Source organism: Strix uralensis, chromosome 10 (assembly GCF_047716275.1).
Source record: "Strix uralensis isolate ZFMK-TIS-50842 chromosome 10, bStrUra1, whole genome shotgun sequence".
In the NCBI taxonomy this organism is placed as follows: Eukaryota; Metazoa; Chordata; class Aves; order Strigiformes; family Strigidae; genus Strix; species Strix uralensis.
In genome coordinates, this window is record NC_133981.1 from 9,783,680 (window position 1) to 9,801,890 (window position 18,211).

General features: G+C 37.8%; 1 protein-coding gene across 1 annotated transcript in view; it reads right to left on the minus strand.

Moving 5' to 3' along the window:
- The window catches only part of SHQ1 (SHQ1, H/ACA ribonucleoprotein assembly factor), a 53,349-nt gene that overhangs the window by 7,395 nt on the left and 27,743 nt on the right, over window positions 1-18,211 (minus strand). Inside the window, exon 11 of the mRNA XM_074879182.1 lies at window positions 15,120-15,240. Coding sequence (XP_074735283.1) covers window positions 15,120-15,240 — 121 coding nt within the window. The remainder of the gene's footprint in view (window positions 1-15,119; window positions 15,241-18,211) is intronic.

Here is an 18,211-nt window from a genome sequence, read left to right on the forward strand (position 1 = left end):
CAGACATGCCTTTGCAGTGTCATAGGTTCCACCAAATATGAAAATGGGCCTGTCTCATTGCCAAGCAGCCATCCCCTGGTAGGTGTACAATTCCTTGAGATGCATTCAAACACAAAGTAGCAGCATGCTGTGCCAGTCAGCAGGGCTGACAAATACAAAAAGGGTAGTTATTTAACTTGACTCAACAGGAGCTCTGGACACATAGGATCCATCTAATAGTAAAGCTGTTGCATTAAGCAAAAGGCTACTGGATCACAAGGTACTCCCAACTGCCTTAATTTTATACATTTACTGTATGAGAAGCTATCAAGTTTAAGGAGAAAGTGTCAGTCTATACTTAAACTACCTTTCTCAACAAGGCCTGGCAAAACTCAGACTTATGAGAGAAAGTTTCATAGACACCCTCTTTCTTAGATAAAACATATAAGGTAACAAGCAATACAGCCAGCCAAGAGCAACCACTTTAAATGTGTTCCAAATTACACACCTGGCAGCATTGCTTACTATTTCCCACAATTATTCTTTTAGCTAGAGGCATTGTAAGTATTAAGACAATTCTAGAGTTAATCTTATCTCAGACATCACCAGATATTATCCCAAAGTAGAGCCTCGGCAGTTCAGATACAGAAGATGTGTAAATTTAGTATCTGCAGGACATTGAAATGTCAGTTAAACTATAAGGGATAGTGAAGTTTTCTGCCTTGCCACAAGACTGGTTAAGGACAAGCTGCAATAGGACAGAACTTTCTGCATGGACTGTCACTGGTGAACAAAAGGGCACCTGCAAAAGGGCCAGACTCTCCAGACCCTTCAGATCATCTTATTTTTCCCCTGCCCAGAGTGGTTCTTGCTGGATTCCATCCATCACTGTCTTCTAGACTTATCTGTCCAGACACAAGGGGTACGAAGAGACATTGTTCCACATTCAGTCCCTTGATAATGCCAACATTAACTTCCCACAGGAACTCTGTCATGATCTTGATGAAAATTAATATCCCTATGGCAGTAAGTCCACTGCTTAAGCTCTCTTAAAGCATAAGGCTCAAGAAGTTACAGCCAAACATGACACCAAAAGATAAGTAAGCTCATACAAGAATGACACAGCTGACAAAGCATCCAACTATTATTATACATATATATATATATACACACACTTGAGAAGAAAATAAATTGTTCTTCACTCTAAAATTCAGGTGTCAGCTTCTATCTAGTCCTTCACAGCTGCTTGAGCAACCAAACTGATGATCTTTGGGGAAAGTCTCTTGAAGCTCATAATTGGGCTCACCCTGTTAGGCAACACTGTAAGTCACTGGAACAGCATATTCTGACACCCAGGGGTGGTGGATAAAGTGGGGGAGAGACACGTACTCTTGAATTACCATAACATAACTTCAGGGCTTTAGACCAACAGTAACATGCTTCCTTCAGAAACGCAACTAAAAAAGTCAAACATCCCTCCACACTTGACATACAATTTCAAACAGATAGAAAGAAAAGAATAATTTAATGATTTAATTCTTATGATACAGAATTGAAAGATGATTTGATTTTACTAAAATACTCAACAGATGAAAGAGTTTAGGCTTGATCAAACCTGACGGGTAAAACATAGAAGCAATAATGAAGATGGCACCGAATGTAAAAGCAGACCTCATTAATGACCAAGTTAAGCAGACTTCAGAAACATCTAAAGTCAACATGCACAAAAAAGCATAAATGGTCGAACAATGAGATAATAAAGAAATCCTCCAGTTCAGGAATAGAATCCTCACAAATGAACATTTAGCTGCAATAATAAGAAATTCATCACACTAAACACACCATCTATGTCCCAAAACTGCTCTTTAAAAGCCACGGGTTACAAAAGAACATGAGCCTCAGAATTTGCCTGGAGATAAGAGACTAAGACTCAATTACACCTTTTTAGCATGTGTTTTATATGAGATGCCATATTTCACCATTTTTATTCACTTCCAAGGTTATTCCTAATGAGTGCTTGAAGTTATACACTAGTCAATGACCTCCAACCATAGTGAAATAGTTTTGAAAAAGCAAGCTCTGAATCAGTGAACAAAAATACTCCCAAATTAAGTTCTGAAAGAAAGTCACAGCAGAAAGCCTGTAGTCTTGGTAAATGTTAGCAGATAGTGACAACCACTATGCCTGTCTGTACACACTGTTGTATTACAGACTATGATAATGAACCTAACTTTACACTGTTTTTATTGCAAAGTACCTTATACACACCTTTACCGCAGTTCCCCACAAGCTTGGGGAAACAAACTATGCAGAGATTTTATTTCATCCAGCTCTGGGAACACAACTATTCTCTACAGTGAAACATGGCTAAAACTTAAGAAAGCATAACAATACTACCATGAAGTTTAAGGCACGAAATGGAAAAGAAAATACACACAGCACCTGAACCACAGGGCAACCCTTTCATGGAAACAGAAGGCCCTCATTCAGAAGAACACTTGCACCATGCACAGAAAACATCATAGGTTCCTAATGAACAGAAAAGTCTAAAACCTATTTTGCATCTCTCTTCAAAAACGGCACCTCTATCCACAAAATTCCTTATTGTATCAGTTAAACAGAAGAATATGCAACACTTACTAAATCCCTTACCAGCCTTTATTAGCTGGTTAGCTCATCATAACCCTACCTAGCTTATGAGACCTGAAAGAATCACAGAGCAGGTAGTACAATTAACAGCCAGTGAGACAAACACAAGCAGCACCGTTGAACAGTTTCATGTGCTTAGTTTATTATACATTTTTGTAGTAAGAGGCAGAACCAATAAATAACTCAATTAAAATCTCATTAGCTCTGATCAATCTGTACAGAAGATAACACGAGAACAAAGCTGAATTTAGTGCTAGCAAAGGAGAAACAGGACTATTTTCTTCAGGACTCAGGTAAAAATTCACCTAAACTGATCTTCTACATTCTTTGTAGCAAAAGACAGACAGATGAGTGTAAACTCAACAAAATAACACATTTGTTCACGTGATTTAGTATTAGATTAACCACTGTCTTCATAGGAAAGAAACAAAACCATCTCCACAACACAGCACCAAAGACTGCTCAATTTCTACACTTTCTTATGAAAAGCCAGCTGCTAAAATAAGATGTGCTCAGTCTGTTCAAGGTATTTTACGCAACAGCAGGTAAGAATTCATTCTTTCCATTCCTCAAGAAGATGGATTCTGATTTTTAGCCTAAATAACTTAGGTTTACACAGTTATAATGTTCATGTCTATACTTACTGTTAATTATTTCCTTTCCAACAACTCTTGGAAACACCAAGCAACTTCAATGAAATTTAGAGGCAACAAGAATTTTAAAAAGATCTTTAAATTCCTACATATTTCATGAAAATAAGCAGAGGTGTAAATAATGACCCTCATGAGAAAAGGCCAGCAGAGCACAGCTATTGTGTATTGGCGTGGTAGGTGGCCACTGCGGGTACATCAGTGCTAAGCCCAGCGACTGCCTACGCTGCCTCTTGCCAGGTGGAGGTGTCAAAGGATGTGGTGAAGAGGTTAAGGCACAAGGCTTGGGTTTGTAGGAAGTTTATAGATTCTTTTTTTTCCTCCCTCCCTTGCAGGCATCAGACAAAGCAAAGACTGGAAAAGCATTCACTGCACACCAAATCTTTATCTTAAATATAGAAAAAAACACACTATAAAAAAAGGGAGCACCAGGTTCAGAAGGACATCTGGAAAATACATCTCCCTGCAAGCAAGATGCCACCACTTTAAATTGACAGGATTAGAAAAGCAGAAATCCAGCATGAAGAGACTACTTTTGACAAGAGAAACCCACCACTTATCTTCAGGTGACAGAAAGCAGTCCTGCATCATAAAACAGTGGCTGATGTGGAAGAATCCAATGGGTTTAAGGGGAACATAAAATGCTTTCATCTTGAAATTCTGGCTTTCAAAGGGCATTACATGAATTCTGAAACTAAGAAAGTGATTACACTGCAATCCAACTTGCAGTCTTGTAAACATGAACTGCTATCTATATAGCTTAAAGTATTACAGTTTGTTAACCATAAATCAAATAAAACATAGCACCATCATTTCAATTTAAGTGACTTCTTTTATGTTAATAAGTCTGAATTTTTCAAGTGACTTTCCCTCCATATTTATTCTGAAATTCCACAGTGCTTCTTTCATAATGAATCTAAATACTGCATGAGCTGAACTTCAGATTTATAAATATTTTAAAAAAAGATGAAGCTTTCCAATATAACATCTTACTTTCATTACTTGGTCTTTTTGATAAGTTGAAACCAAACATATCATCGACAGCTTACTTATGTAGATGATATTATGAAAATATTCATAAGAGAAAACAGACTTAGAATTAATACTGGACTATAAAAAGAAACTGAACAGTATTTATATGTTTTAAGAATACTTCAACTGAGCTTAGAAGCAGCTCAGTGTTGCCAAAATAGCTTCAGTAAATTACAGCCAGTCCAAAGATCTCACAATGGCACAGCTTCCAAAGTTATGTATGATAAATACAAATAATGAAAGATTAATAGATAAGTCACTACAAAACAGACACAGAGAAAGGAACAGATTTTGTAACGTGATAGTAAGTATTGGCTGCATTACAGAAATGGAACACTGACAATTGTTCTACATTATCTCCCGCAAATTTCTTAACTGCCATTACCTAGAACTTGGTCTTCCCCATTACCACTGATGATCTAGGAGATCACACTCCTAACACCGTAAATTATACAATCTGTACTACAATATGGGAATGAAAGGTCTCACACAAGGCAGGGCAGAAGATGGGAATTTTAGTGTCAGGATAATGCTAGTAAAGTCATGCATTACAAAAATAACAAGAATAATGACAACAGACAGGCTTAAAGGCACAATTACAAACACATTACTCCAACATGATCCTACTCCTTTACAATGGAATTTATCCACCAAACAACAAAAGTCCTAGTGAGGTCAGAGTTTTAACTCTGACATTGCTCAGTTGCTTCTGACACCCACCCTCAACACTTGAAAACACAACCTATAGCCTTCCCACTCACAGTCCATTCTCAACTCAATCTAAACATAAAAAGGCACCAAATCTGACCATCTTGCAAATTCCTGGCAGGAAAGCAGATTTTTGCAAGGGCCTAATCTGAACAGCCTGCTGCCATCTTCTCCCCCCCACCCCGTTTATAGGACACCTATTATCAGATGCTCCAGAGCATGATCATGCCTCTTATGAATAATACCACGTCACCCCACTGAATTGGCTGCAGATCTGGCTTCCTGACCATGACAGGGAAGCTTGCAGGCCATGCATGCAGCGCCACGTAGCTGGCCCACCCTGCCCAGTTTGTGCAAGGAGTCCCCAGGGAAGAGTGGGGAGTGGGCGTTAGGCCACACACTAAAGCATCACCTCATTCAACATTTTCTTTCTCTCTCATTCTACCTCTGGTCTGTCTTGAGGTTTACGGGGCAATCACTGCAAGGGGCATGTGGAAGAGACCAAGCTAGCTACTGACAAGGTTGGAAACAAAACAGGAAGACATTATCAGCCTGCAGATCAGCATCCCACTTTGATCACAGCTGCACACTCCGCCTGCTTAGAATGGCAACAACTACACAAGCTCATCCTTCCCCTAGTCAAAACAGAAGAAGAGTCAGCTGAGATATGCTGACTGAAAAGACATGACACAGATCACTGACCCTTCTGTAGGCAGATAGGAACTGCCTCCCAACAACTTTGGAAAATCAAAGCAATAGCCTGAAGGGGAAAAAAAAAAGGCTTTCTTCTTTGCCTTCTCTACCCACAGCAAGGTGCATTCAGACACAGCCTGAAGGAATATGAGCTACAGAAAAGTGATGGAATAAATAGGAAAAAAAACAGAGGAAAGGAGAGGAAAAACATCAAAAGAAACTGCAGCTAGCAGCTGGGAGGAGAGATTAAATCCCTTGTTAAAAATCCATGTTTTACAGGGCTAGCTAAAACATATATAAAGGGGAATTTCTGGCATTATACCCACCTGCCTATCACCTTTTTCAGCCTTCAGGGCAAACAGTGTTTTGCTTTAAGCCTCTTAAGTCAGTATATTACATTAGTTGGGTGTTGTTATTTACAAAGCGCTCTATGTGCACCTACTGCTTTACAGACAATTGAAGTGACAGCTCAGGCCTTAAATAAGATGCAACATTTAATGAGAGGCATGGCAGCTCAAGATGACAGTAAACAAAAAGAAACTGTATTAAAAACATGCATCAAAACTGTGAAAGAGGAGACATATATAATGTGCTTGCAAATTATTAGTTTCTATTTTTAAATCAAAGAACTGTGATCTAAGGATTAAGAGTAGATGACTTGGGATGAAAACAATAAATCTGGGTTCGCTACCAAATTCAGGCACCAACACAGTCAACGTACTCTGATAAATTGGTAAACTATTATCTAAGTTTTAAGGAAAATTATAGCGTTTCCTCTTGTAAGACTAGAAAAGGCTAGTTTAGTAGCATAATAAAATGCACAGAATCTCAAATACTTTCTGCAACAGACGCATAGCTAGTGTTTGAACCATGAGGTATTTTTTTGAACTATGCTATTGTGATGGAAACAAAAAAGACAGTACAGAATTACCCAACCACCTGGGGAGAATGAGCCAACTCATAATTACGCTTCACTAGGAAAATGTGAAAATTTCTGTCTGAATTTTTTCTGTTTCCTGTTCAACTAGATGTATTTTATTTGTAATTCTTTTTTGTTATACTGCACAATGGCTAAAAACCAAAATCCCTGTTCCATCATACTTGCAGACAAGTCCAAATCAACCTTTAACTTTCTTATCAATGAACTACTGAGTTCATTTGGTCTCACTGCAGGCTGTGTTTTAGCACAGTCTCACAAACGATGCATTCTAAGGTCATGCCACTTCCTTCTCTTAAACAATACTACTCTGCTTCTTCAGCTGGAGATAGTACTCACTCACCTCCTCAGAGATAACTAGGTGCTCAGGTTCAAACTGTTCTCAAGCATGACCCAACCTATTTTTCTGCAGCTGCTGACCTCAACTATCTTATATTCTCCAATCCATAACTACGATCTACAACCTCTTATTGGGAATGTGCCATCTTATACTTGATTGTATTAAAATGCACATTGTTCAGATAAGTACATATTGCCAATTTGGGTCAGTCTGTGCAATTCATTTTCTACCTTTAAATAAAATTTTAATTTTTATCTAAAAAGACATATACTGTATTTTCTTACAGATTGTTAAAAATACTGGACAGTACTCAGACAAAAACTCTGAAAACAATGGATGCTCTTAACCTTATAAAGAAACAAAAACTTATCTGTCTTTTCCCAGGTTTGGGTGGTGGGTTTTTTCCCATTTTCCAATATTTCCTAGAACACTGACATATTAGTAACTCCTACAGTTGGTGGTATGCAAACTGAAATATGCATAAAATGAACCTCAAAGAGCCTGCAAAGAGACCATCTGAAGTGGCCACTCCCATTATTGGTAAAAGCTTGAAAACCAGCTGGGACATCTGAAAGTTAATACACCACTACAGGCCACCAAAGAAGTGAATGAAAAACAAACCCTAATGCAGCACGATTACTCAAAGCAGTAAGCAAATGTAGTGCTGCCAGCAGTAGTAGTGCCAGCTTGTAAAGCCTGCTAAGAAGGAATTACAATAATTAGGGATTGTAGCCATGAGCTAATATAGCAAGTCATCCCAGGGCAATAAGGGTGAAGCCCATGTAACCAGATAAAACACAGCTTTCTTACTGTGTTCATGGAAAAGGTGTGAGCACAAGCAGCACCAAGATTTTTTTGTTTATTCCTTGCATCTGTATGGCTCTTAAGTCAAAAGAGCAAAGGAAAGAATAGTCTTCAAGTTAAAAATCTCCAAAATTCAACAAGTTGGTTTGTTTTGCAGGGGGTGGGGGGTGGGGAATTAAGCGGCTTCAGTGTATCCACAATGACAATACAATCAAAGAAGTATAGTGAAAAATATAATCCCCTAACTACAAAATAGATCAAAATAAGGGATTTTGCCATGGTGGCAATGGGGTTGTTACACTATCTGATAAATAACATAACTGGCTATGTCAGAACATACACTAAAAAGCACATGGTAACAGCAAGGCTGCTTTCAAAGCAGCAACGTGAAAACAATTTGGCTTTTCTCTGTACTATCTACTTTGAATACTGGAGTTTTTATCAAACCTGAAATTACCGCAGCCTTCACTAAGCTAAGGTTAACACGGGCAGCAATGAAGGTAAAGTAAAACCTAAACTACAGCCAAAGCAGAGTACTGTTGGTCATGAGACTTTAATGCACATACAATACCATGAGAGGTGTTCTTCCTAAGGTCTTAATTTAGGATGAAGTGCTTTAAACATGCCGTACAAATCAGTTCAATCCCACAGAGCCAAGAAGCAGGATTTTCATCCAGAATATATTACTGCTTATGCCTTTGTCCTTCTGAATCATGGCTGCTGAATCCAAGAGGTTAACAGCTGAAAATTAGCATATTCCTCTAACATTTGACAATGTCTTAAAGCACTGATTAATTTTTGTTATCTGTTAATACATTCCCTCCTCCCACCACCCCCAATACAGACAGAAAATTTTATGAACTAACATGTTAGCAGTACACCATCTGAAAACCTTTTAGGGTAGTTTTGTTCCTGAATCCTCCTGTCTGAACTTAGTATTTTCATAGAGGAGGTACACAGTCAACAAGAGTTACTCTATTCACTTCTCATTTAGCAGTACGGTCCTGAGTTTCAGATGTTACAGTTGAGTCATTCCCAGGAACATGGAAATGCCACAGAGTGAACAGGACTTCATGAATATCAACGCTACAAGCAGCAAAAAAACAAAGACCAAAAGATTTTTAAAAGCTTGGTTTTCCTCTATTCAAGTATTTTGAGCTTTACAAAACCCTAAACCACTGAAGAAAACAAATAATGCCAAGAAGAAACAGCTGCAAAAATGGCACAAATCAAAACAGTTTCTACATACTTTGAAACACTTCTCAAAGTTTTCCAGATCTTGGCAAATAATAACCGGGTCAAATTTTCTAAGTTTGCAGATAGATGATCAGTTTCACAAATAATTTTAACAGACATTTGGAATACATGTGAAAACTCTATTTACATTCATCTAAAGATCATAATACTGGAATACAGAAGCTTAAAGATGTTATATGTCACAAAATATTTTCCCAAATGTAGCAAAAGCTTAAGGTAATTCTTTCAGGAAGGCTGTAACGCATGACCTGTTCTCAAATGCTTTTTTGCCCTACAAGTAAGCACAGCATAGGATATGGGTGAGCCGATATGTGTAACAAGATAACAAGTAAGATGCTCTACAGAGAGACCTTAATGTAAATTAATAACAGACCTATACAGCTATGTAAATACATACATGAACTGAAGAGAGGCTTTTGAAGATTGTGTGGTACGGTGTGTTTAAATGGGCACAACAGCAGTCAAACCATCAGCACTACTCTGATTATCAAATGTATGCTTTGAAAAAAATGTTAGTAGGCTGTCTTACTCATTCAAATGCAGTCTTTTTTTTTTTGCAAATATAAAGAGATGACAACTTGTAAAATACATTTTTAAAGTCAGTTAACACCAAGAAAGAGGTCAGACCGAACATAAAGAAGTCTTCCCTCTACCAAACTTTAACCAATGCAATGGACTGAAACCCTGATGCTGAAGATTGAGTTCCTTACTCCCTCATGCACTTTATGATCCAATGTGACACAGCCAGTAAAAATCCTAAATCTCACAGATCTTATTTTTTTCTGAATGACTTGGGCTCCTTAATTCCTTTGCAACATCAGGCCTTAACACTTCAGGCCCACATTACACTATATTGATTAAAACAGCAATTCAGAAAACCTGGGGAAAAGAAAAGGGGGGCTGAACAATCACAGTCAATCTCATCACCTCAATGACATGCTGTGAATGTAATTAATCCTACATTTATTTAGAGAACTTCACACCCTACACATAAAGCAGCAACTCCCTGCTGGCTTCAGACTAGGTAATTATGTTGTAACAAGGACTAGGTTTCGATTCTAACAAAGAGATGAAAAGGAAAACAGACCTATGAAGCTAGCCTGTCTTTTAGGGTATGGCTCACCTGCAAGTCAAGAGAAGCAAATAGAACATGCTCAGGAATATCTGACTTGGCTTTAATTTAGTTAGTTCCAATAAACATAGTTGCTTCTACAGAGACTGTATAAATGCCACCAGGAATCCTAGTTTTTACTTTAAAGCAAATAGTCCACACTCGAACTGGCATGTTACACCTACAGTCACCAAAATTAGCAAGATTACATCTGTTTTAGGTTGCGGAACACATATACATGAAGGTGTGACTACAGAGCACGCAGACATTAAAGCAGCCTATATACCACTATAATAAATCAAGTTGCAGATACAGTTCCACAGGACACACTGAGGCAATTTAACAGCTCATCTCTCATAACATACAGATCTCCTTTACTGCGTGAAGTGAAGCTACTGCAACACACAACACAAATAATGGGTTTAGAATTTTTTGTATTTGAACAGATCATGAATAAAAGGTGAGATGGTAAGTTAAAAAGTAGGAAAATAGTGATAATGAAAAATATAATACTAATTACATGGGATCAAACACCTTATTCTCCTGCGTTCCTCATACCCATAAAAGTTTGAGAAGTATACAACTATACATAGATAAGTGTACTAACCCCTGGAAAACTGCCAGAAACACTAACAGCTTCACCTCCAATTCAGCAACACAGAAAATATGCATTTCCTGACACTAAAGTGGTACATGTTTAAAACTAAACATGTATTTAAACATTAGGTAAACATATTTTAAATTGGCATGGGCTCAATTGTTCTTTTTCTTAGGGATGCAGAACAGCATGCATTTAACTGCCTGCCTGGACAAGGACTCATAGGAAGTCATTCAGCCTTCCACTTAGCCGCTCACCTCCAGCGGGCATCACGCAGCCAAGCTACCAGAAGGCACGTATGTACAACAGTGGACAACAAAAAGCTGCGTGAATAGAGACTGACACAAAGGGGAATACAAAACACTGGAGAAAGACATCAGGTTATACAAAGGAACCTCAGCACAGCAAGAGTCAGTGGGTAAACTACTCTGATTTCTATAAAGGACACAACTCCTATGGGGTCACAGACACATAACTCCCCTCTGGCAAAAGCAAAAAAGCTCTCCTGCAACAAACACACTCCCAGATTCCCCTGGTTTTAGCAGCCCGTATTGCAGCTACCAGACAACCAGCGGTTTTCCCAAAGCTCCTTCTCCTCTCCCTCATCTCCTTCTGCTCAAAGTAAGGTGTAAAAGATGGAGAAAAGCTCAGACTTTAATACAAATTCAGTTATAACTTCACCTTGAAGAGGCTGCCATATGTATCGTAGTGGTTTGTAAAAGCTCTGACCTAAAGAAAAAAAGCATGCAAACCAGACAAATTAAATTTAATTTTATTATGGAAATGAAAGTAATAACAGAAGTGACAGCAGGGTGGATGATAAGCTCACTTAGCAGGGGGATCAAATGAAGTGATGACATGTCATTATGACCTCAGGGGTTAAAGATGCAATTTTCCATCTGGCTGCATCTGGCTTTTCAACATAAATGTTGACACCACCTGCCGAGATTTACTACAAGCTGCCTCCATAGGTCTTTGTCTAGCTTTTGTTACCCAGGTTAACATTTACTTTTCCCTCATTTCCAGTAAGTTTTGCTGAGCAACATGCTCCCTTTCCTCAAAACCTAACGAACAGTTAAAAGGATTTTACATGCCACTTTATACAATAGATCAAATTATTAATAGTAACTTCACAAGCAGCTCAAAGAGAGATACTAGAAACCTAGAAAACAGGTAAAACTAGCTTTAAAATTGCAAACAGGAAGACAAAATTTTAGCTATGCTTGCTAATACCTTGCATTATCTAAGACTTCTACAAATCTACTTTTCTCTTAGTAACAGGTACCTGAATGAAATCATTTTTCTGAAGAAAAAAATAAAAATCCTTAAAGAACTAGCCTGTACACAGCCTACCCAACTATTAGCCACCTGCATGTGCTTTATTCAGCAGCTTAATCAGTTCCAATTCCAGATACACTGTGCTTAAAATAAATCCTCTTTTGCCAGCCCAGTGACACATTCACTTATTCATCTAATTTAGCCACAGCCCGACTATGATCTCAAACCAAATTTGTAATCAGCAATTGACACACTGTTGTCTATAAGTTTTTGTTTCCACATTGAATATTTAAAAGCTAGTACCTACCAGTGGTGTTCCTCTCCTGGAGGCTTAATTTGGAATAGGACCGTATGCTTACTACCACTTCATACATCCATCACATTTTTGCCTGTGCCAAACTTCTTTTAAACCTACAGCTCCCAGACTTTTCTCTGCCAGTAGAGGTGAGCTAAAAGCTTGCTTCCAGCTGTTTTTGAAGTGCCCGGATTCTTCACTAAAAAGAACCTACAGTCTGTTTTAACTGTTTAAACAAAGAGGTCCCAACCTCCACTAGGACTTGGTTACATACCAGGGAAAGAGGGGAAGAAAAGAAAAACCCTCCTCAGATTTTGAGAGCACCTGGGACTACAGCTATGAAAAGATGGGAGAAAATGGAGGCAAAGAAAGTTAATGAAGCTTGCGTGGAGCAAAGAATAGCTAAGAAACAAAACAGAGAAAAGTACCCAGACTGATCGGACATGCAAATAACTTCACTGAAAAGACCACCACAAAAATACCTATAAATACCTTCCCCTCCCAAAACTCTCTCACCACAAAGGAATTGCCAGAGGGATGTCACAACCTTCTTTCCCTGGAGTGGAAGATGTTCCATCCTCCTCTCCAGATGCCTTATTCACCCTTGGGGAGCTGGGAACCCTTGTCCTTAACAGACAAATCGCCATCCATTTCTGTATCTGTTAAGGTATTTTCTGAATGACAAGTAAACTCTGTTGCTCCCTTCAACATAAGGGAAAAAACAAAAGTGTTCCTCTACACTTTGTACAGGCTTAAGCTTAGCTTCAAGCACACGCTTCACTGCTAAACTGAAAAGGAATGACTTAAGCATATGCTTAAATGCTTTCCTGATTCAAGACCCTAAAAATAGGACTGGTTTCTGCAGTTCCTCTTTCTCTTGTTCTCCTAATGACAGACAACTATTGTGCCATGTCATTATGACAATAAGATAGCTTAATTGCCCTCTTTCCAGAAGCTGTCAGTTCTGCTTAACTGGTACATAATATATGCGTCTGGGAGTAAATGTGTTAATATATCAGTCACTTATATCTACCATACATTTTCCTCTTCTGTATTTAAAGAAAGACTTGGGTTTTATGACTGACTTGCTAGACATTATATTCACTGATATGGGCAGCAGTGACATTACTGTCTTATGACTCATTTCTTCGTAAAAGACGCATGAAATAACTTTCTCCTTCTTCATTTACCACTCTTTTTTCAACTCAGCTTCAACCTGAACATCAATTTCCCCATACTTGTATTTAAGGTGTGGCCAAAAAAGGCTTCCTCAGAAATGACAGTGTAAAATGAACTGGCTGTTCCTGTAACTAATCAGGACTGATGAATCAAAAAGTTTGGAAACACCCGTAGTTTCTTTAGAGTATTTCGTGCATTGTTACCTATAAGAACATACTCACTGAAAGCATACAGAGAAGAGTAAGAATCAACAACCTCTACAACATGTAGTAAGACCTTTAATTCTGTAAGTACTGGTAAGGTCACACCTCAACATACAGCCTAATGCAAGCTGGCTCAATTCTCTTTCATATTCCCTTTTCTGATCATGATTACCAAGTTCCCTCTATATCTCCTCACGGCTTCTTGTGTCTTGTGCACTTAAGTTTCTTCTCGCAGAGTCTCTTGTTAAATTGTGGACTGGAATGCAAAGACTATTTTTGACTATGTTTTATGAGTCTATCTGTTGCTATATTAACAAATATGACAATGGCATTTTTTGTGTTTATATTAGTAATGCCTTCCTGTTCAGAGAAATATTACTTGCAACTCATACACATACTTTCACAGAATCATCTAAGTTGGAAAAGAACTTGAAGATCATCTAGTCTAAATCTAGTCCCATCTTTTGTGGGCCTTCAGGCTGCGAAAGCATAAAAAGGGAGGGAGAAAAAATAAAAGCTGTATGAAAACCAGAATACATCTGACAAGGACAATGAGTAAGATTTGAACATGCAGCTTTCTTTGCTCATTTAATCCATTTCTCACTGTTTTCCTGCCAATACTTTTGTTTTTTAAACCATTAAAGCATGCTGATACTTCTAACCAGTCTGGTTGCAAAGTTCCCAAGACTCTGGAAATAAGTAAAGCCATGCTGCCTCCACTGAAAGAGCACAGGTGAGACACAGAAGTGGAAGTGTAGGGACTTCGTCTGGAAGTGGCAGTCGCTGTTTCCTCTCAAGTGAAGTGGAAGCCAAAGCATCTTGCCAGGGAGAGCGAGCTGGCAAGCAGCTCCAGCGGCAAGAGCACACAGCACACAGAGATTTGTGACACTTATTCAGGTGTTGATAACCAATTGGTACAACTGCTACAGTCCATAAATTAACTGTTTCATACAGATGTGAAGGGTTTGCATGTGTCTGAAAAGAATTGGAAGTTGTCAGTTCTACTGGAAGACATAAATTAAATTCTGAACTAGGACTTGTTTCCAACCTTTCTTCTAATGTTACCTAAGTGCTATGTAAACATTTTTCTTCCAAAGATTGCAACAAAATGAAAATTCCTCAGAAGCTGTTTTTCCCCCCCAAACCATTAATATATTAATGAAAAACCACATTTTTATTTAGAATGCAAGTCCTCCCTCTTTTCTCCAATGATGTCACTATACAAAAAAATGCATTGAATGTCTTCGCTTATGTAGTAAGAACAGCTGGATAGCCAAGGTTACTAAATGAAAAAGACTGATCATATTTCCATTTATAGGAGATAGAGTTTCTTTTGATTTTATTGATACTTGTTCACAGATGAAGTATGCTAAAAACATTTCCCACACCCGTACTTAGGAGCTTACTTGGTTTTTTGAATCCAGATGCAATAGTCTGTAATGAAGAGATCATTAAGGATGTAAGCAGGGTCATTCTCCATAAAAATCTTGTGAATGTCCAGCAGACACTTCAAAACTGCAGCTCTTCCTGGAAATAGATTTTTATTTTTGTAATTCAACAGAAATCATAAGAGATAATCTTTACCATCTTCTTACCTTTGAGGCTTTAATAACCATGCTATCTCTAAACATCTTGAAACGTTGATTCACAGTCTCACAACAGCACTACTATGACTATACCCTTGAATATCCACATCTATGTGGCTGTGAAACCTCTGAATTCAGTAGGAATCTCTCTGCAAGACTAAAGCCTCAAGGCATAGTCATGCGTGTAATTCTCTACAGCTGAAGAAGCCCCCTCCCCCAGCTTTTCCACTTCTGAGCTGTGCCAGCCCAAACTTTAGCACAGTCATATAATGCACCATATGAAAAAAAAGGCAAGTAAGATGAAAAGTAACTTGCAAATAACAAAGTTATGCCCCATCATTTATCTGAAGAAGAAGAAAACCTGTTTCCCTGTATGCCTACACAAATACCTGTGTTGGAAAATAGTAAAGTTGGGAACACACAGCCCACAGCAGGGTCAAGCACATAGGAGCCACAGCAATTGTGTAAGTCAACATGAGCGATACCATTGCCCAACATCTAACCATTGCCTTAAATTAAGCAGAACTTTTCCTACTTCTGTTAGTTACAGAATAATTTGGCAAATTGAGCCCCCAGAATGAAAAACTCACTTCAGGCTCAAGAAGGTGCCATTTGACATACAGTGGATAAACGCAGTAAAAGATTAAAAACTTGAACGTTTTCTCATTCCGCAACCAGAAATCTTTCTGTAGTCAGTTTCATTTTCTTCATATGCAATCACTATTTATGAAGAAGATAACCGATTAATGTAACCTCCAATTAGCTGGAATCTCCTTCCTTAGTTTTCTGATTAAAGTTGCTAAAGGGTTAAGTGCTGGAACAAAAAAAAAAATAAATTTCACTGTTTAATGGGGGAAAAAAAACCACCATTCAAATGAAAACAGCCACTATTGCAAATGGAATCTAATAACCCTCTCCCAAGAGGCTGGCTCCTCCTAGGCTATGAAACTTGAACATGGATGAAATTACATTTTACAGATTTAAAAAAAAAAAAAAAAAAAGAAAAAAAAAAGATCAGAACTCCCCCTGCTGTTCAAGCACAAAATTTGTTTGTTTGTTTTTAAGTAATTCCATGCTGAAAAAATATAGATAGAGAATGAAAGTTAAAGGATGTGAAAAACGGCAATAAGGAAAAAATGTGGTGAGTAAAAACCCATGGCAAACAGAACTGAAAAAACCTGCTGGTTTGAAAGAGACTAGTTGAAGAAAAGTCAGGAAAGAAAACATAAAATCCCAAATGTAACTGATGAACTTTTAGATTGTATCACCATCAATGCCTGTCAAGCCAAGCTTGTCAAACTTAACTATTTTGACTAAAAAGAAGTGTGTTCTTTTAAAAAGAAATGATATGTGGAATTAAAATTTTCCTAATTTTTTAAGGTTCTATCTGTCAAGCTGCCAGCCTGAATCATTTACAACATCCACTACTGTTACTCATCTGCCAAATAACAATGTAAATTAGTGACTGTAACACTAATTCTCAGTAAAAAGTAGTCTTTCTTCATAAATTAAAGTTTTAGATTATAGTAGCTTAATGGACCTCTATTCAGAAAGGCTGCAAATCTAGCCAGACAATAAAATAGGAAAGACTACACACAGACAAAAGCAACAGAGCACAGCAAACTACCAAACTTCTGCTTTCAGAACATGTGTCATACACCTTATAAACAAGAAGTCCTCCTACAAAACTGCATTTAACTTCTTACCACAGGAATAAAAAATAAGAGCTAAAGAGCAAACACTATTTAAGCCTTAATGTAGGGTATTCCATAACACACAGATGATTCTTGGCCTATTTCTGTGAAATTCCACACTGTAGGTTCTGTCTTTGGGTATCTACTTCAGTCTTTGGTGGATATCTGGTCGTAACTTTCAGGCTGTGGTTACGTATTCAATAGTATTATTACTTACACTGGCTTAAGTACTCTGTGTTGCACTCCTTTGCCTCCCTCCTTTCCACAGCTTTGTGATATGCCAGTGCAAGTATTTGTGGAATCATATAGTGAACCGGATCAGAGAACTGATGAAGCCAAAATATGAACAGGCTAAGGGCTTTTTTGGCAGCTGCATCAGTCCAAGTCATTGAAGGGTTCTCTATCAAAGCAAACCTAGAATATGCTAGTTTTAAAAGCTTATTTCATGTCGCAGAAAAGAGCAAAATGAGTTTTCTCTTTATTACTGTCTCATAGATGAAAACTTCTACATCAGTATTATGCAATGGTAACACAGTGTCAGTAAATACTGACAGAACAAGCCCACACCACTTATTGCAAGTCTACTGAAAAGAGCTCCCTATTATTTACATAAAAACCACACCTGATAAATTTTTGTTAGTCAACTGACAAATGCCATATATACATTTTGTTGGAAACAGCACTGTAACTGAACATACCACTGCATTTCATTCCCTTTTTTAATCCTATCCAAAGAACAGACAAATACAGCAGATATCCAAGATAACTACGTTGAATTTTGAACAGTCTTGATTAAGTATTTTAAGTGTTATAGATCACTAAAACAGCATATGAAAAAATCTGCTGAGGATCTCAACATTAATCAGCTTAATGCATTCATCTTACAATTAACACTTTGGCAGGAAGTCTTAATTCAAAATAAAAAGTGTTTCAACCACACACAAGGATCCTTAATAGCTTAAAAATGCAGTATCCTGTTCCTTGAAAGTGATCCACCAACATAGCACTAATATTTTTAAAGTCAAGTCACATAACTTGAGGCATAACAACTCAGTCCATCAGAATTCTTTACTATTTTTAAATAATCTTGTTTACTGTGCTTATTATTATCAAAACATTGTATTATACTATGTCCCAGCTTCCCTTACCAGCATCCTGAAAGGAACCTCAAGTCAGGATGAGGTCAACTCAAATCAATTCTTCCTTTAAGGTAAACAC